The 20,160-nt window shown below is 43.6% G+C and overlaps 1 protein-coding gene across 1 annotated transcript; it reads right to left on the bottom strand.

The window, feature by feature from the left end:
* Positions 1-819: 819 nt before the first annotated feature.
* On the bottom strand, positions 820-8,149 carry LOC135301202 (uncharacterized). Its single transcript, XM_064421540.1, has 2 exons — positions 6,336-8,149; positions 820-6,237 (listed from the first exon to the last, which is right to left on the bottom strand). The coding sequence occupies exons 1-2, from the start codon at positions 8,147-8,149 to the stop codon at positions 2,628-2,630; spliced, it is 5,424 nt and encodes a 1,807-aa protein (XP_064277610.1). The 3' UTR covers positions 820-2,627.
* Between the last annotated feature and the right edge of the window lie 12,011 nt (positions 8,150-20,160).

A 20,160-nucleotide genomic window follows, 5' to 3' on the forward strand; every position in this document is an offset into this window, starting at 1 on the left:
GGTAAAAGTAAATTACTTTTTTTTGGTGAGTAAAAGTGAGGTTAAAGGCTTCAGGAAATACAGCCTATAAATTAGTACTGATCACTGTAGTGATCAGTACTAATTTAGTACTGATTGACCTAACAGGAAGTATAGAAAATAATCTTTTTTAAGTAATAACATGCTGCAATTATGTTTTCTGGTGTCAGAGTGAGCAGACTAGCATAGGCTATTGTGCTATTGAGATACTTCTGACACAAATCAACATGAGAAATGAAAAAACATCAGGAACTGCATGTATCTTCTTCCAGATTCTTTCTGTTGTTTAGTCCTCCCAGGTAGTCTCTTGTTTCTTTTCCAGAAAGTGCCTGTTCAGGGACAGCAATTCTCCCAACTAATGTGTTGCACACTTCATAAGGAACTTCTAAATCAGACAAGAGGAAGGCTGGGCTGAAAACACATTGGCCAGTTACCACAGGAAAGGAAAAAACACTGCTCTTAGAAATGTCCTTAAGAAACAAATGCAGAAGAACCAGGGTCCTGCTCTTTGGAAGCTGCTATAATGTGACAGTGGATTCTGAAACTAATCAGCAGAGTTTCAATTTCTAATGCAACAGCTGCTATGAGCTGCTATCAGGTGGATTATCAACAGGGTTTGCAGCAGTGCGTCAGCCTCGACAGGAAACCCGGCTGGCCGAGGCCAGCGTCACTGGCAGCACAATGACGCCCCCTGTATCCTCTCGAGGATTGGGGTGCGCCTAGGGCGTAGAGGCCCGGAGTGACGGAGGATCCCGGAGAACGATGAAGACTGCAGTCCGCAGGAATGACAGGAGACGTTCCTTCGGGGTGCCAAAGTTCGGTTTAATTCCCAAGGGAGGACCGCCGAAAGACAAAGAAATGTGCCCGACAGCAGGTTATAAGGGATACAAAGCAACCAATCAGGGGGTAGGGGGGGTGTAACAAGATATTAACAGACAAACCTAACAACCAACCAGAATAACTCAGGGGAGTGTCCCCGGCCCCTCGTCCAATCACCCCGCAGAACTCAGAGAAACTTCTAGAAGGTGGGAAGAGTGTGCTGGATGACGGACAGGGACTCGGGGAGGAACCTAACCAAACTGGGGAGGAGCGAAGGAGGAGTGAGGGAGATTGACAGGTAACTGATGTCCTGGGACCGGACCAAACATAAAGACAGGGGGGAGCGGGCCAGCGCGATCCCACATCTCCCCCTTTTTTGTTTAAAAATAAAGAAAAATAAACGGAACTAAACATCTTCTTCCCAGCAGTCGTAACCAAAGTCTTCGTACCGTAGATCTTCTTCTCCTTCTGATGGCTGAAGCTCCATCACATGGTTTACGACCGCTGGGGCAGTCAACTTAATCATGAGTCTCTTAAGAATTGTCCATAAAATTGAAATAACGATAAGAACCAGTAAAACAACAAACACAACTGAAATAATAGTTTTTAACACCGACCCAAGCCACCCTGACAGTCCCCATCCTGAGAACAAGTTCCCCAGCCAGTCCGCGGAGTCTTCCTTGATTTTACTGATCATCTCTCGCATCTGGTCAATGGCGAGACGGACGTCCTCGGCCTTAGAAGTCAAATTCAAGCAGCAGAGCCCCTCAAAGTCCTGGCAGCGATGGTCATGGAGCAGCAATAGAAAATCTATTGCTGCCCTGTTCTGCAAAGTGGCCTGCCTTGTGATTTCCTCGTCTTGTAGAAGGTCACTTAGCGCGGCTGATGTAAGATTTGCTTGTTTCGCCACCCAGCACTCGAGGTGGCCTAATTCGCCTAATGATTGAGCGACTGCCACCCAGGGGAGGAAGGTGATCCATGCCACCTCCTCTGGCTTACTCCAATGGAAAATTTCTTCGTCGCACGAACTGTCCAAATTAGTTAAATCTCGTCTCGTCCGATTCGAATTTGGTGCGACTTCTATCTTCTGCCAATTAACAATTTGACTTGTGCTGGGTGTGAACAGCGACAGCCGGCCGATAGTACATGGGCCTCCGAGAAGGCGAGAGGGGATGCCTTGCCAAGCTCGGTCCCCACAAATGAAAAAATAACCATTGGGTAGAGAGCGAGGTTTAAAGTCCCGGGTAATCGAGGTTGTAATCTGTGACAGGGAAGGGCAAAGTGAGACATTTGCGGTGATATTTGCAATTTGTAGGGAAGTGTCTAGGTCGGAGTAAGGGAAGAATTGAATACAAAAATAAAATGTGGAGGACCCGAGCACTTTAAATTCTAGGGGTTCGGTCTTGGACTGATTTAATTTGCTGGCAAATCTCCTCCAGACAATATTGGGGTTAGGGTCAGAGGGGCGGTTGATTTTATTATTGAAAAAAGGTTCTAGAGAATCACGGAGGGACAAGGGCAACTCATCTGGAAGAGACGGGATCCCCACAAGGCAGGTGGACAAGGGGTCTGCTGCTGATGCGGTGGTGAGGCAGAGACTGTCTTGACCGAGGGCGTCGGCGAGAGTTTTCCAAACGTTTTTTCTTGGCTGGGGAACGACCCACGGCGTAGATGGTAGCGCAAGGAGTGAGAGAATGATGACGAAGGCCGTGAGTCGTGCAGTCTCCAGTGGGGCTGCCATAGCATGGGCCCTAAAACAGTAGATAAATAAAATATATAAATGAAAGAAATCAAAATTCTGACCCCAGGACATCTAAGTCTCCCTCAAAGGGTTTCCGCCTACGCCTCCAGCAGGACTCTTGAACTTGGGGAACCGTACCTACAGACACCTGCTTTTTGGGCAGGAAGGGCCTGACCCACTTTGAAGGAACCCATTTGGGACCTGAGGGGGTGGATACGCAAGCATATCCCCTCCCCCAGGTCACCAGGTCAAACGGCCCCTCCGTTTTCCATGTTTCCGGGTCCTTTATCAAGACTGGTGGCTTTGTCTCCGGTTTTAGACTTTTGTTTTCGCCAAAATGACGCACGACAGGTGGGTTTAAATTATCAAACGAGCAATTTAGGAAATTGATGGTATATAAAGCTCGAGCAAGGCGGGTCTGCGGGGAGTCCATCTTCATTGCCGAATGCTGATGGTGTAGGGTGTTTTTCAGGCTCTGATGGGCTCTCTCCACCATGGCTTGGCCTGTCGGGGAATAGGGGATGCCGGTCTTATGCTCTATTCCCCATTGCTGCAGGAAGCTTCGCAACTCCCTGGACTTGTACGCCGGGCCATTGTCTGTTTTTATGCACTTTGGGATGCCCAACACAGAGAAGGCCAGCAATAGATGTTTTTTAACGTCATTGGCCTTCTCCCCTGCGTGGGCAGAGGCATAGACTGCATTAGAAAAGGTGTCGATAGACACATGTACGTAAGAAAGACGTCCGAATTCCGGGACATGAGTGACATCCATCTGCCACACCTCACAACTTGATAGACCTCGGGGGTTGGTGCCTGATGGAATGGATGGAAGTTGGAAGGCTTGGCACTGGGGACATGTTGCCACAATGGCTCTGGCCTGTTCCCGAGAGATCTTAAACTGTCTAACAAGGCCAGGAGCATTCTGATGGAAGAGCTGGTGGCTGAGCTTGGCTTGCTCGAACACGCGCGGGAGGGGGGCCACCTGGGCAGGAGCAGCAAGAGCATCAGCTCTCCTGTTTCCCTCCATGATGAACCCCGGTAGCTCGGTGTGGGACCTGACATGCATCACGTAGTATGGTTGCTCTCGGTGGGAGACTAGTCGAATTAATTTCGAGAGCAAAAGAAACAAGGCATTGTTGGAGACCTCCTGCAAGATTGCACCCTCAGCTCGAGAAACAACTCCGGCTACATAAGCCGAATCAGTTACCAAATTAAAAGGCTCAGCGAACTTCTCAAAAGCCCGGACGACAGCGTCCAACTCAGCGATCTGGGGAGACCCCAGAACTACTTTAACATCAGCCTCCCACTGCTGAGTCTGAGGATCCTTCCAAGTCATTACTGACTTGTGGGATGCTCCGGACGCGTCCGTGAAAACTGTCAGGGCTTCGAGGGGAGTTCGACTCTGAATGGATTTTATCGAAAGATGGAATTGAATGTCCGAATTAAAGAATTTGTGTGATGGTTTGTGGATAGAAATTTGGCCGGAGAAGCTGTCGAGTGCAAACTGTAATGCTTCATTTTCCTGCAGAAGGTGTTCTAACATTGCTTTAGTAAAATTACCTGAGCTCAGTTGGATCGGAACGTGAATGCAGTCAAAATCCACACCTGCTAACTCCCGGATCCGCAGGCGTGCTTTGCGGATGAGTTCTGCCACCAGCTCCTGTGGCTTGGTCATTCTTTTGGACCTGTGGTGGCTTAGGAAAACCCACTCTATGATCAAGAGTGGATCCTTCGCCCCTTGGTCCCGTTTGATGTTAGAGTCCCATTGAAAAATCACCCCGTGGAGGTGTGGCAATCTTCCCAGGATGATAAATTTGAATGGCAGCTCGGGACGGTATCGATGAGCCTGCCGACTGGAAATGGACGTCTGGATCTTTTCTAATGCTGCCTGTGCCTCTGGGGTGAGAGACCTCGGAGAACTAAGCTCCTCTCCCCCTTTCAATAAATTGAAAAGGGGGGCCAGGTCCTCGGTGGAAACACCCAGCCAAGGTCTCACCCAATTTAAAGCCCCACACAGTTGCTGGACATCAGCGAGTGTCCGAATGTTTGGCCGAATTGATATTTTTTGAGGTACAATAGTACGGCGGCCAATTTCTAGGCCCAGGTACTTCCAGGGCGGCATCCGCTGAATCTTGTCCTGTTGCAGCTCGAACCCTGCAGCAATCAATGAATTGATTGTCAGGTCAAGCGCATGTGTAAGCATGTCGTCTGTCGGAGCGCAAACTAAGATGTCGTCCATGTAATGTTGGATTGTGACTTCCGGCATTGCAGCACGTACCGGGGACAGCAAGGAGGACACGTACCATTGGCAGATTACCGGCGAGTTCTTCATGCCTTGTGGTAATACTGTCCAATGATACCTCCTCCTTGGGGCTTCTCGGTTGATGGTGGGAACCGAGAAGGCGAAACGTGGGGCATCATCCGGATGGAGGGGAATTTGGAAAAAGCAATCTTTTATATCGATGACAGCCAATTGATGGTTTTGAGGGAGCATCGCCGGGGACGGCATCCCTGGTTGAAGAGACCCCATATCTTCAATGATGTCATTAATTTTGCGGAGGTCGTGGAGGAGCCGCCACTTGTTTTTATTGGGTTTTTTGATGACAAAGACTGGGGAGTTCCACGGTGACGTGGACTCCACCAGATGACCCTTCTGTAACTGCTCATCCACGAGCTCCTGGAGCGCCTTAAGTTTTTGTTTAGAAAGCGGCCACTGCTCTACCCAGACAGGGACATCTGATTTCCAATTAAGTTTCTGGGTAGGGCGCCCCTCAGTGACCGCTGCCCGAAAAACCGGAGGAGCCGATGGTAGGTCAATTTTGGCTCCCCATTGGGCAAGGAGGTCTCTTCCCCACAGGGGTTCCGAATAATTTAAAACAAACGGGCGAACAGAGGCCAATTGCCCGTCTGGCCCCATAATTTGAACGAAACTCCGAGATTGCTTCGCCAATTGGACCCCCCCGACACCCTGGATTTTTCCAGCCACGTTTTGCAGCTCCCAATGTGCCGGCCATTCCCTTGCGGGAATGATCGTCACATCTGCCCCGGTGTCCAAGAGTCCATGTAATGTGGTGGCCTCCCCATCCTTCTGTATGTGGCAGGTGAGCCGTGGCTTGTCCCCGGTGACAAATTGAGACCAAGCCACGGTAGGTGTTACCTCTGTGTCAGTGGTGGAATGACAGATTTCTGGGACAGGGATCGCTTGCGCAATCACCTGGCCCTTGGGCAGAAAGATGGGTGGCTGTGTGCAATGCAGGACGACAGAGAATAGGTGTATATGTGTGGACACCACCCCTGGCAAGATGTTGATGTGTGGTGGGGTGTATTTCGTGTCTCCGACAACGACATACTTACATTTGACCCGCCACCAAGTACCTTGTGCGTCTGGCGAGACGGAGACTTCCCGGAAACTGGTGTCTGTCAGGTGTAAGGGCTCGATGAGCTGGAGCCTGTACGGAGAGATATTAGAAGTGGTAGTCAGTATTGGATATGAAGTAGTCGAGTCCTGTGGATTTGACAACGTAGGCGGATTAACCTGGGGAACCGCCTCCGGCTGTTCCCCTCCTCCTCCCCCCCCGCGAGATGGAAAGTTCTCCGCCCTACTTTTATCTTTGCGCGGGGAGGCCTCGCGCTCTTGAGTTAGTTTTTTGAGTGCTGATCTGCCCGTTGAGGTTTCTGATGGAACTTAAAGTTATAAAACTCTTTCCTCAACGGGCAGTCAGGCATCCAATGCCCAGTCTTTTGGCATAAGTGGCACGGAGCATCGGCGCCGGGAGGTGGTCTTCGGATGGGACGGGGCGTCCGATGCGGTGCTGGATTACTGTCCTCCGCCGTGGTAGATTCTGCTGCGGCGACTCTCCGCTGAGTTGGGCGCTGTCCTCTGGGAGTACTTTCGGGGAAGACAGACACCTTCCTTTCGCAAACTTGCAGCATTAGGGTCAGGTCCGGAGGAGGGTCAAAGGGGAGGCTGAGGATGGCAGCCTTGCACGCAGGATTTGCATTGGTGGCTGCCATCTCTGTCAGGATTTCCTCCCGGGTCGCCTCATCCCGCACCTGCATCTCTACTGCTTTCCTTAACCGCTCAGTAAAAAGAAGAAACGGTTCGTTATCTTCTTGTATGATTTTAGTATATGAAATGAGGGGAGCAGTAGGAGGTCTAAGGGCAGTGAACGCTTTCAATGCTGCAGATGTTGTTGCCTTAAGTGCCTCTGCAGGGATATACCAAGCCTGGTAGTTCCCGTCTGCCCAGTCCCCAATGCCACAAAGATGGTCTGTAGAAATCATTCCTCCCTCCGTGTCCCTGGCGGAGCTTGCATCTTGCCATAATTGAGGCAAAATCTTGCCTATCTCTCGTTTCCAATTTGCCTCCCAGAGACGGAACTCTGAGGGGCTAAGCAAGCACGAAAAGATCCGCCGGAGATCGGCAGGAATGACGATGGCATCTGTTAGTGTGGCCCTCAGGATTCCCCGGAAAAACTCACTTTCCCTGGAGTAATCCTTCTGGGCCTTACACAACTCTTTGATAGTTTGATTTGAAAAGGGGATCCACTGGGCCTGGGTCCTCCCTTCCCTCCCCGGGATATAAGAAACCGGAGCCGCGGAAAGGTTAAGCAGCGGCCCCTGGTTCCAGGCCCCAGCCCCCCCCCCAGCACCCGATGGAGCGTGGGAACCGGAAGAGGGAGCGTGGGAACCAGGGCCCGGGGCGGAAGGGGAGGAGCCGGTGACGGGGGCGGGGACCGATGGCGTTGTCCCCGCCTCAGAGGCGGAGGCTTCGAAAGGTGGAGCTGGGGGCGGAGCACCGCGCAGAGGGAGGGGCGGAGGCAAGGGCGGAGCGGAGGGAACTGAGGAAGAGGAGGGGTCAGGGAAACGGAAAGGGTTTCGCGGGGAACGAAAGGGATTTCGGGAAGAAGGAGGCGTTTCGGCGGGAAAACCCATGAGGTCTCCGCCATTTTGGGATTCATCCGCGCCATCTTGTGATGGTGAATCTCCCGAAGGGGTAGGGGAAGGAGGAGGATAAAAACGAACAGATTTCGAACTTTTTAAACACTTAACTGGGGAAAAGGGGGGACAGGGAGAATCCCGAAGAGTCTGGCCAGGACTCCTCGGGCGGGGGGAAGGGACACCCTGAAGAGAGCCAGGAGGATGGTATAATTCCTGCGTGCTGCCATCGCGGGCTGCTCTCTTCAGGATCCCAGATCTTGGGGTAGAGGTAGAGGGAAAAGGGGTAGGGGAAGAACACGCAACCGAACTGGGGACGAACTCAGGTGAGGTTGGCTGCTCTCCCAATTGCCTCTTAGATCGTAAAAGGTCCCGAATAGTTGAGCTTAGATACGCGATTTTTAACATCTTAGAGTCCCCCGAGCGGCACATACTGTTAGCTTTTAAAACGACATGGGACCAGAACGTATGGTTAAGAATCTGCTCGGGGTCTGTGGTAGGGAATTGGGAGAGGAGCCAAGCAACCAACATTTTAATATCCTTTTTGTGAACATTATCAAAACCCCCCACAACTAAAACCCCCTGAACTTTTCTAACAAGCCTCTTTTGGGTCGTCGAGACTTTTGCACCCATGCTGTTGTTAAGTGACGACCCAAGCCCGCCCGCCTTGGAAAAACGAAAAAGGAGAGGAAGGATAGAAAAGGGACAGTCGCCAAACCCCGCCGCCGGTCTATGCCGGTAGAGAAAAAATGGCCTGCAGGACTTGAATTGAATGGGCCGATAAAACGGCCAGAGCGGATGAAACCGCGGAAAACGAGGTGAGTTTAAAAAGGCGGGGGTGAGGGAGAGAAAGGAAAGGAAGGAGCGAAAAACTCACACTTGACGACTGATCGGGAAGGGTCCAAGGCGGGAGGATCCTGCGGAGGGAGCCGACTCCTGGGTGCTGGAGCTACCGGTCCCGATCCCTGGGGAGCGCCACCCCTAAAACGGGGTCTGCTCACCACAGGGTAGCTTGACGGCCACAGAGGTTAGATCCGAATCCAAACGGACTGAGTCCAGGGATCCGGAATCCTCGTCCGCGTGCCCTGGTGATCTTCTCAGGGCCCCACGTTGGGCGCCAAACTGCAGCAGTGCGTCAGCCTCGACAGGAAACCCGGCTGGCCGAGGCCAGCGTCACTGGCAGCACAATGACGCCCCCTGTATCCTCTCGAGGATTGGGGTGCGCCTAGGGCGTAGAGGCCCGGAGTGACGGAGGATCCCGGAGAACGATGAAGACTGCAGTCCGCAGGAATGACAGGAGACGTTCCTTCGGGGTGCCAAAGTTCGGTTTAATTCCCAAGGGAGGACCGCCGAAAGACAAAGAAATGTGCCCGACAGCAGGTTATAAGGGATACAAAGCAACCAATCAGGGGGTAGGGGGGGTGTAACAAGATATTAACAGACAAACCTAACAACCAACCAGAATAACTCAGGGGAGTGTCCCCGGCCCCTCGTCCAATCACCCCGCAGAACTCAGAGAAACTTCTAGAAGGTGGGAAGAGTGTGCTGGATGACGGACAGGGACTCGGGGAGGAACCTAACCAAACTGGGGAGGAGCGAAGGAGGAGTGAGGGAGATTGACAGGTAACTGATGTCCTGGGACCGGACCAAACATAAAGACAGGGGGGAGCGGGCCAGCGCGATCCCACAAGGGTTTCACAACAATGCAAGTTTCTGAATAGGGGGAACAAATCACAGAGTTCTGTGAATCTGTGTAATTATAGCTATACATAATCTGATTTTGCTTCTTCTCCTCCAGATCCAGCAGAAATATATTCCTAAAAGAAGAAAGTTTACCAGAACATGCTGTACAGCATGCAGTCATTTCATTTGGCAAACCAATGTGACAAACCTAACTCTCATTTTAGTTCTCCTCAGGGTGGTTGAATGTTATGGTGATGAGCCCAGCATAACCTTTAGGATAGACAAGGCTAGACTAGGTTAGGCTAGGAATTTTGTACACAAGGATTTGGTAAAGCCCAATAGAAACCATTCTGAAGGATTGGAATGAAGGCTTTGAAGACTTGAGGGCTTTGAATTTTTAAAAGCTTGAGTTTTTGAGAAATGGAAACACAACCCAACACATCAGTGGTTTTTTTTAAGCATAAAAACATTGTTTATTTTTTCCTGTTTTTTTTTCTTCCTTTTTGAAAAAGTGTTAGCTAAGATATATTGGAGGAGGTATATCAGGGGAACATTCTATCCAAATTTGGTAGCTTTATAATTTGTTTCAATGATTGAAAAGAATGGTCATGTTTTTATTTTTTTTATTTTATTATTTATTTCATTATTATTTGACAATACAGTAAATAATTTATTAATGTGATCATTAATATAAGAAAAAAATGTACTGTACTTACGTATGAAGGGGTTATTTTAAATATTAAATTCAGGGTATACTGAAAAACAGAATTAGCTGAGCTGGAAGGGACCCCCGAGGATCATTGATTCCAACTCCTGTCCCCACACAGTACATCCCCAAGGGTCACACCACGTCTTTGAGAGTATTGTACAAATGCTTCTTGAGCTCTTTCAGGCTTGGTGCTGTGACACTGGATGAAGAACATTTTTAAAATATGAACATAAACCTCCCCAACACAACTTCAGGCCATTCCCTTGGGTCCTGCCACTGGTCACCAAAGAGAAGAGATCAGTGTCTGTCCCTCCACCTCCCTTCACAAGGAAGTTGTAGACTGTGATTTTTCAAAGAACATCAGCGGTAAATTAATGTCCTAATTTTACAGCCTTACCCCCAAATGTAGGGCATACTAATGGCATTAAGATTTTGCAAAGCCACAGGATCCTGAGTCAGGATAAGTTGGCGGAGAAGTATTCCTTTACACTAGCTGATTAGTCAGATCAAAACTGAAAAACCAAAAGAGCTGATCAAGTTTCCAGGTGTGATTCTGAGCAATACTGCTTCATCATGATGTGTAGACACATATAGGAGTGCCTGAGGTACCATGGATTTGGACTGCAGGTCCATAGGAGGATGTGCAAGGTTGAGCTGGTTTGTGGCTTCATGCCAGATGCAGGCTGTCAGAATTTACGTGACTGTGGTCACCCTGCATGCAGCCCTAAGCTGGCTCATATCCAGCAATGAGCCTTTCTGACCCATAATTTTCCAGTCTTGTGGCCTCTCTCTGGGAGGAGAGTTGGAGGCTCTGTACAACACAGGAGTGTATTGGTTCCTTTCTGCAAGAACCTCACAGCAGTTTCAGTGCCTCAAAGGCAGAGATAGCTGGAATCCACATGAATCTCTCTGTTAATCTCCCTGTACTTCAGACCCATCTTCAGTGACTATGAAGGGATTGCTCTGCAGTGCTCCTCAACAATAAAGAAAAAGAAATAAAATCCCAAAATAATTTAGCTTTTTGATGGCATGGAAATCTGATCTCCATGTTGCCTAACTACATTAAAAAATTTTATTAGGTCTTTTTCATATATGAGTGAATATATATCAATTAATTTATTTTCATGTAAAGTTAGAAGTCGGATTTGTTGATGTACTTTATAAATTTTTTAATTTGCAATTTAGTGTATTCATGTATTGATTTTCAAACAATTCCAAAGCTTATTTTAAAAGGTTGTAATTTTGTTGCAATAGTGGATTGTTCTCCAATGAATAACTGAAACTTCCACCAATATCTATTTAAAATATCCAACCTAAAGAAATGGACTCATGCATTTTTGTTTCCAAGCAAAAAAAATTTGCTAAAGGTAGCAGTTATACTGCATTATTTATTACATGTGTGCTGTCATACTTGACGACACTCTAACCCTTTGGATATATTAGAAATTAAATGAACTCTACTGAAGAAAAAATAAAACAGTAAATGAAGACTCTTGGAGCCTGAAGCCATCAGATGTTCATCAGCAAAATCTGAGTCAACAGTTTCCTAGTTAACTTTGAGAAGCATAGTGTCCTTCTAGGTGTATTTACCCTTCTGATCTTAAACAGAGCCCCTATTCATGAGCAAAATAACTGCACAGGGCAGGGAGGTTTCTGTTGTATTTGGATTTCAATACAGGAATGCTGCTATCTGATAATAAATGTAATAGAAGTTCTTTGTTTCTGCAGAGACTGCAAATTATGAAGGGCTCTGTTACTGATCTGTTCAGTGTTATTGTTTAGAGACTTAAAAAATACCTTGACTAGTCATTAATAGCTTCTGTATTTACATTTCCCTGCAGATTCATTTTGGCAGTTGTAGATATTTATGCTTGATGTTGCATAATTTTTGTTTTTCTGACATAAACTGCCATGCTAATTTTTGTGAAACAAGTGCTCAATTGAGTCACCTGAATGAAATTTTTACTTTATGACATTTTTACTTTAGATTGACATACTCAAAGACAGTACATGATAAAAGATGGCCATTTGGGTTTTCCACCAGTCTAGCAGCCCAAAATGCTTTTCAGTTGCTAGAGACCTATGGTAATGCTCCATGGACTAAATTATATATCTTATAGAAGGGCTAAGTAGACAAAACTTAAGCCTGTAGATAAAAAAGTTATTGCAAATGAACCAGTGGCAGTAATGAGGAGTACTGAGGCAGTAATGGCCTCTAGTCTTCACATGGATGACAAACACCATGGATAAGACTCTCCTTCAGCTCAATGATTAGACTCCCAAAGCACTGTCATCTACAACCTGTTTAATGGCAATTTAAGAATTCCTCTGATTTTTCCAGCTTCCTGCTGCCCCTCCAGAACCCATAGGACTCCTATCAGAGTTGTTCCACTCCGGCTACATCCACATGGGTGTTTCAGACGCCCTGTAACACCTATCCATAGTTTCTCTGAAGCTGAAGAACTTAAACACCCGTTCACCCTCAGAGGAAAGAAGCTGCTATGCCGTTGTCCATTGTCCTTTAACATACACCTAATATAGGACAGCAGAACAGCAGTCCTCTGAGAGAACTTTAATTTCCATTGATTTCATTGCAGATGGTTTGGTTGGCCTGTGCTGGTGACAGCGACATCTGGATAGGTAAGGCCCACAGCATATTTCTAACACTCTCCTAAAAGGTATTACCATTACTGAGAATATCTACACCAGAACAAATACTCTTGGTTTTGGAAGTATTGACTTCTGTTATGCCATGACCACTTTCAGGTTTGAAAAAGAGTGGTCGTAATACTGGTCTCAGGCCAGTATTACCACTTCTCTCTGTGGTGTACAATCAATGCACTTTCAAAATTTTAACTTTAAAAATATCCCAGCACTTGTCTGACACAGAATATTATAAATATTTGTTTGTTTTAGGGGTTTATTTGTGCAAATCACTAGAGATTGCAAGGGTATATTCCACATTCCATTAATTTTTGCTGACTTTTTTTTGTGCATTGATCTGTAGCAGGAAAAGAAAGAATTCCTTCTTGTCTAGCCCACCAAGTGCTACTAATATATTTTTATAACAATAACCTTACTGTATATGAGTGTTTCATACTTCTTCACTCATAAGAAGGCAATGACCAGCACCCTGATTTGACAAACCAGATAACTGGGATGTCACAAAAAGTCTTAGGGTTTGGAGCAGCTCCTACATATTTTTATGATAGACTGAAATGTAAACCACTTTATACTACATTTCAAAAACATCTGCCAGTTATATGTGTTAGACTAAGCTGTCTTCAAGTACTGTTTCAGACTTAGATCAACATTCCCCTTGTGGGGCAGAAATTTCAGCACCTCATTGCTATCTTCTGAGCAGCTGCAAACCACAGAACAAATGTACATTGTTTCCTCCTCTAGAGAGCCATCTGCCTTATGGATAATAGCTCATGTCTGCTACTTCTCAGCCTGGTGGCCAAAATCTATGCCATGAGGTGGAAGATGCTAACCCAGTGAAAATTTAAGCAGAAGAAATAAATGTACTCACAATTAGACCATATTAAATTTGTATATGTAAAGAGCTAGAACAGAATTTCCTGGTAGCATTGGTTCTGATATCTCAATGATTTTAAATATTTGATTTGAATGTCAATTTAATCTTGTTTTTGTAATTGTGTAAGTGTGGATGGGAAACTCCCACTCAAAACACTTTTTTGCCTGTAAAGTTACCAGTTACTACTGCCTCAAATATTTCTGAGCTACGTCTGTAGTTATTGCTCATATTTGCTCAATATTTCATTAATTGTTAAATTGTCCAGATTAAGATTTATATTTCTTTCTGTATTTATCATAGCACTCAGCACATCTAAATTGCAAAACATCAAAAGTTCTCCTATATATGCATTATATAAGCAATATGAATGAAAATAATTATCTTCATTCATTAGGATTCATAGCAATGAGATTTATTTTCCAAAATAATATGAACATTGTCAAAACCACATGTCTAGCTCTCATGATGCTTTAATTCTATTCTATTATGTTTCTAAGTCCAAAATTTGTTGTGTGCAGTACTGTGTCTCAGGATGGGAGTTGTATTGTTTAAATATTCATAAGTACTTATTACGCAATCATGGTAGACCAAATTGATTTTGAATAAAGGATTCTCTCTTTGTGCAACAGTTAAAAAAATAAAGATTGTTGTTGTAGGTGGAGACTTGCGATGTTCTCTTAATATAAGTATAAAAGACTATTACTGATGGTATTTTGAAACTAAAATGTAAAGAAAGACACCTTTCTTCTCCATGAATTGTTCCAATTAAAAACACAATGAGCCTGTGTTTTACAAACACTGTGTTAGTCCAAAAGATTTTCAGATTTCTCCCTGCCGGATACAGAGAACTTCATGCCAGAGAGAATTTAAGCTGGAGTCTTACAATGAGTGACAAGTTAACATTTTTTAATGATGAATTAATGGGCAGTAAAAGCATTGCAATTCCAGTATTTCGAGAACCTTGTGTTTAAAGGCACAGATTCGTGAGAGTGGTTCTGTGACCTTTGTGGTGCCAGCAAAGGTTGGGTTCAGTGCAGGCAATGTCCAATCAGTCTTTCAAGGTTAACTACACATGCCAGGCTGGGAAATGAAACAATTACTAACAAATTTTATGGGTATATTCTGTCAAATTTAAAAGGCAATAGGAAGTCTAAATTAAAGTATGCCTGAGGAAAGTACCCAAAAATAAGAAAGAAATTAGGAAATTGGGGGGGGGGGTTTGTTGTTTTGTTTGGGTTTTTTTTTCCTTCTTCCTTAAGTTGTCATTCTGAACTAGGCACTGAAAATATTGGAGGAACTAAAAAAGGTACGTGGGAGACACCACATACTGTTGGAGGGCAAAACCCCCAATGTGGAGAGCAGGAGTTCTCAGGAAGGATGACATCAGTCAGCACCTGGGCAACACTGACACAGTGAGCCTGAGTGATTAATTATATTGTAATTAAATTTTAATTTGCTTTACCCTGCTTTCCTTAGTTTAGAAAGTTAAATAAACTTCATTTTGTGGTATTCAGTAAACCAATGATCAGAGTCTAGGATTCTGCACTAATTAAAGTCACCAATATGGCAAAACTGTGGGCAAAATATAAGGAATAAATGTTTCTTTGCAGCTGAAGTAATTTCTTATGTTTTGTATCACTTTTATATTTTTTAAATACTTCCCATTAATGGCAGCACATTGAAGCCTCAAAAGATATTTTATGCTAATGTTGCACATTTCAGGCAAAATAGCAAAGGTGGGGTTTTTTTATATATAACTAAATGATTTCCCAAAATTACAAGCTCCATTTGTCCCCCATGTAACTGGAAACACACTCAGAGAAATAATAATAGCCAGAGCAGGAAGTTGAAAAGAGCAGATCTAAGCTGCTGTTTAAAAGGTTTGGATTGGGAGAAGAAATATCTGATATTGGAAAAATACATTTCTGTGTGTTTGTGGCCTGATTCTCAGCCAATGAATTTCACCCAATGGATCTTTTGAGATCTTTCAAAATTGTGCTTCCATGTGGTAGCAAAACACTAGATTCTAAAATTTTTATCTTGTCATTTTGTCATTTTGGAGTAACAGAATTGTGCCATTGGCTTCAACTCTAGGTAGACAGTGGCACAAGCTATTAAAATGTGATTTTCTTTCCACTTTGAAGTTAACATTGCTTTTACTAGAAATTAGATTTCTTTAACAAAATGTATTTGATTTTGAAAATGTCTCTGAATAACTGTATACGGGATGTAGATCCCAAAGAGAAATTCAGAGCGGCCTCTAGCCTGCAATCAAGGAGATTAGCACTCTGCTTTGGCTTTCCTGAAGGAGCTCCCCATCTCCAAATGTGTGAGTGTGTTTAAAAACTCTCTTTATTTTTGGGGCTTCTTATTTTTTGCCACAAAATCTCAAGCAAACGCAAATAAAATAAATTCTTAGGCAAGAGAATTCTTGTTTTCAAGTCAGCTGTTCCATCTACATATGTACAGACTATTGTTGTACTCTGCCTATGATAAGCAGAGGTCTGGCTGGGCAGTAATGCCTGTGGAAGGGAAAAGCTCTCCTATTCTGTTTTGTAACTGATGAGTGGAGAAAGCCCCTTCCTTTTCTCCACTGATTCTCCTAGCTCACCAGCATGCAGGAGCAGCACATTTTTGCTCCAGTTATCCACAACAAGTCAGCACTGCTGTATGCCTGGATTTCTCCTCTCTTCTTCCTATCTGCCTGCTATATAGTCCCCTAAGCAGGCATAATTATGATTAAGTTATATGACCTGTTTCATATGCCTTGGCAAAGTAAATAATCTTCTAATCAAGGCAGAGGTAGAAGAAGCTTGAGGAAAGAAGAGAACATTAGAAAATGTGGGAGTCAATCAGCCAAGTCAGAGTAATTCAGAAAAAAAAACTTCATATTTGAAATAGACAACAGGAACAGAAGGAAAACATACTTATTTCTGTGGAGTCTGAACTGACCCATAGCAGCTGTTGTTCAGACAGAAGGTGGAACACAGACATAGGGGAGAGAAAGACAAATTCTTGCTGATGTCAAAGTCCTTGGTTTTCATTTCACTAGCAAGGAAAAAAGACAGCAGTGATATGTGAAAAAAAAAAAAAAAGCCAAAACCACAAGTTGTTGATGAGCTGCTGCTTGTTATTTCAACATATTCACTTACTATCAGCTAATTGAGAAAGGCAAAAATCACATAATTCAACAAGTGGGGTACAAAAGTTCAACCTGACATCCATTCAATTATGATTTTTACAACATAAAATAGCAAATGCACTTAGGTATCAATTTTTTTTATTTAAAACATTATTGAAAAGTATTATCCCTTTCTACATGGTTAGCTGTATATGCCTTTGTCTCCATAGGGATGCCAATTGAATTTTAATTTATCAGCTCTGCGTTTATTTTTGTATTACTCTGATGTATAGATTAACCTGTCAGACTTAACCTCAAATCTTTGACCTCTACTCTCCATTAGGTACTTCAGGATTTTTTTCTGCAATAGCGTCTACACAAAACCTGTGGTGGAGAGGTTGTGGTGAGGTTTGGGAGAGCTAATTATAATTAATTAATCAATTTATTAATGCTTTAGAACATTCAAATTCTATGATGGCTCCCTAAGTAACCTCATTATCTTATTTTCATTACTTTCCTCTTGTCTATTCCCTTCTTTATTTTTGTGTCAGGTCTGCTTGCTGCATCTAGTTTCAAATTAGATTCTTCAGGGCAGGGACAATGTCAGACCTTGTTTGTACAGTAGCCAGTGTGTTTAGGCCTTGTCTTGACTGGAGCTTTTGGATACAACTGTAATTAATTATCATTTACAGCTGAGACATAGGAATGTTAAATGCCTTGTTCAGGGTGTCAAAGCAAGTCAGCAGCACAGCTGCAAATGAAACCCAGATGGCACCTTTCTTTACTCCAACTGCAAGACTACTGCTTGTTCTGAGGGTCTTCTGCACTGAAGCAAATACTACTAAAATATTCCCAGGAAGAAGGATGGTGGTTTTGTATTTCCACAGACTTGTCAGAGAAAAAGGCTTCAGATACCTCTTACGTTAACATACAGATCTTTTTTTAGATTTTAATTACAGAAATCTCTTGTTGCCATAAAATAACTTCTTGCCTATTCTCAATAAAATCTCTTTGGTTTAGTCTATCAAAAAAAATTAAATAGGGTGTGGAAATATAAAAGATTTAGAAGATTGAGATAATGTGACATAACAATTTGGCCCTGAAAAGGCGACTGGTAGCTGCTGGAGTAGAGGTGTTGTACTGTAGGGGTAGGACAGGTAGGAGTGGCTGCTCTTATACATTTGCAACATTTTAGATTATAAACACTCATAGAGAATAATCCTAATTCAGGAATTTATTCTTATCTGTTAATAGTTTAGTTCTACACCTTCAAGAACTTAAAGCCATATAAGATGATAAACTATTCAGTCAAAGATAGAAATCCATCATACTTCAACTTTGAATTCACAGAGCTACAGAGTTTAATCAATTCAGCTGTTGTCTTTCTAAATCATGAGCTGCAGACTGCTACAACCAGATCTTTTCTATTGTTTCTACCATCAACAACAAGCTTGAGAGAGTGAAATGGCTGTAGTGTTCTTACTAATTAGTTGGAAGGAGACAGACTTGTCAAAGGTTAACAACAAATAAGAATATACACGAAAATTACTGAGTTTATGTGCATCTGCATGAGTGACTGTCATGTTGTGTGCTTTTTCAGGGATTGGGCAGAAATGATCTTTGATCAAACCAGTTCTGGAAAAGAAACATTATTTAAAATAAAGCTTTCAAGTCAGTTTTAGAAAAACCATAAAGATTTTAAAAGACTTTTTAAGTATCTGTGGATCTTAGATTATAAAACAATGAAGAGACCCTGAAATATGTGAATAAAATTAATTGTGAAGCTCAACTTCAGATACAGAGATTAAAGCTAACATCTACAGCAGCAATGAAAAAAATATGCACATTCAAATCTGCATCTGAAAAAAACAAAACAAAAAAACCCAAAATAAACCCTTAGCAATTTGCACATATCTAAATTCACATGGGGTTTCCTTCAGTATTTCAAAGCTTCCTAGATTCCAGTGCTTCTCCAGTGGGCAAGCCCAGGGCACTCTGCTCTGCAACTGGGAAGCTCCTGCCCCTCCTCTAAGTGTTGGTCTACCTTATTCAGCATGACATATCCCAGTGCTAACCTACCTGAAAGTCCAGTATGTGTGAGAGATATCTAAGGCTGTGGTGACACAAGTCTCTTAGTCCCAAATGAAAGTACTTTTTTGAATATAATCTGACAGTTTTCCTAACACAGCACACTTTGTTTGGCATCATGGGCTGGTTTTGAAGCATGTGGATTTTATTCAATTGAAATGAAAATAAATAGGCATATATGGTCTAGGAGTCCACAAAGATTTACACATCTGATGTTACAGGAAACTAATGGTTTGTAAGTTACAGTTTACTCTTACCTCGTTAGCTTAGAGTAGGCACATTTGAGTCTTCCCACTTGAACACTGAGATCTGTCTAGCATGCCTTATTGATCCTAATCTGACTGTCCTGAAATTCTCTGACATGGCCAGGCTGCTGAAAAAATATTGACTTTTCCCAGCAAAAATGCTACTGACTGTATCCTATCTATTAACAACTAGTTCTGCTTTGGTTTTCTGTTTGAGGTTTGTTGGTGTTTTTGTTTTTCCTATGATGGCTGAGGGAGCTTATTGCAGAAACTAGAGTATCTACTTCTATGTTTTAGCTAACTAATTACAGGAATAATATTCTTCTAGGCAGAATCTCTTCCTGAAACCAGAAGGAATTTATCCTGGCTACATCATGACAATGAATAGTCAGTTCCTATTTCCAGTTCCAAACAATGAATTTCAGCTGAAAAAAATCATGTCTGTCAGCCCTATTGATCAGACTCCACAGCTTGACTTCAGTGCTAGATCCACCAAGTCTCATTGCCTTCTCAGTATTGTCTCTCTCCTTCTTCCTTGCTCTTGTATCACAAGGCCATTTCATATATGAATATATTTTGTTTTTCTAGCTCCTTAGATAATCTCTGCTTGCAGAATCACAAACACAAGCCAATTTTTTTTACAGATCACAGCTTTCTACTAATAATCTGCTAAGCATATTCAGTCTTATTTTTGGGTCATTTTCTTTATCCTTCTTATTTCTCTAGGTTGTGGCTACTTACATCCCTTCTTGATAATCTTTCTTTGAAGGTATTTATAGACTCATATCATGTCCTGCACTAATCTTTCCTATTCTCAAGTGTATAAAATTGGATGCCTCATCTCTTCGCTTACATCTTTTTGTCCAGTGTGGGGCTCTTTTTTCACTGCCATTTGTTTGCATTTCACATGTAAATTTAGTTGCTTTTATATAAAAAATTTCTGTGGAATTTAATCTTGTGTTGTGTTGGCCCTGGTTAGACGCCAAGTACCCACCAAAGACCCTCTTTTACACCCCTCCTCAGCTGCACAGGGGAGAGAAAAAACAGTGAAAGGCTCATGTATCAGAATAAGGACAGGGAAACATCACTCATTGATTTCCACCCTGGTAAAAAGGGGCAAAATATATTTGATTGGGGAAATAAATTTAATTTTTTGCCAATCAAATCAGAGCAGGAGGATAAAAAATAAAACCAAATAATGAAGTACCTCCTCCCCATCCCTCCCTCCTTCTCAGGCTCAACTTCACTTCCAATGTTCTC

The sequence above is a fragment of the Passer domesticus genome, chromosome 5 (assembly GCF_036417665.1).
Source record: "Passer domesticus isolate bPasDom1 chromosome 5, bPasDom1.hap1, whole genome shotgun sequence".
In the NCBI taxonomy this organism is placed as follows: Eukaryota; Metazoa; Chordata; class Aves; order Passeriformes; family Passeridae; genus Passer; species Passer domesticus.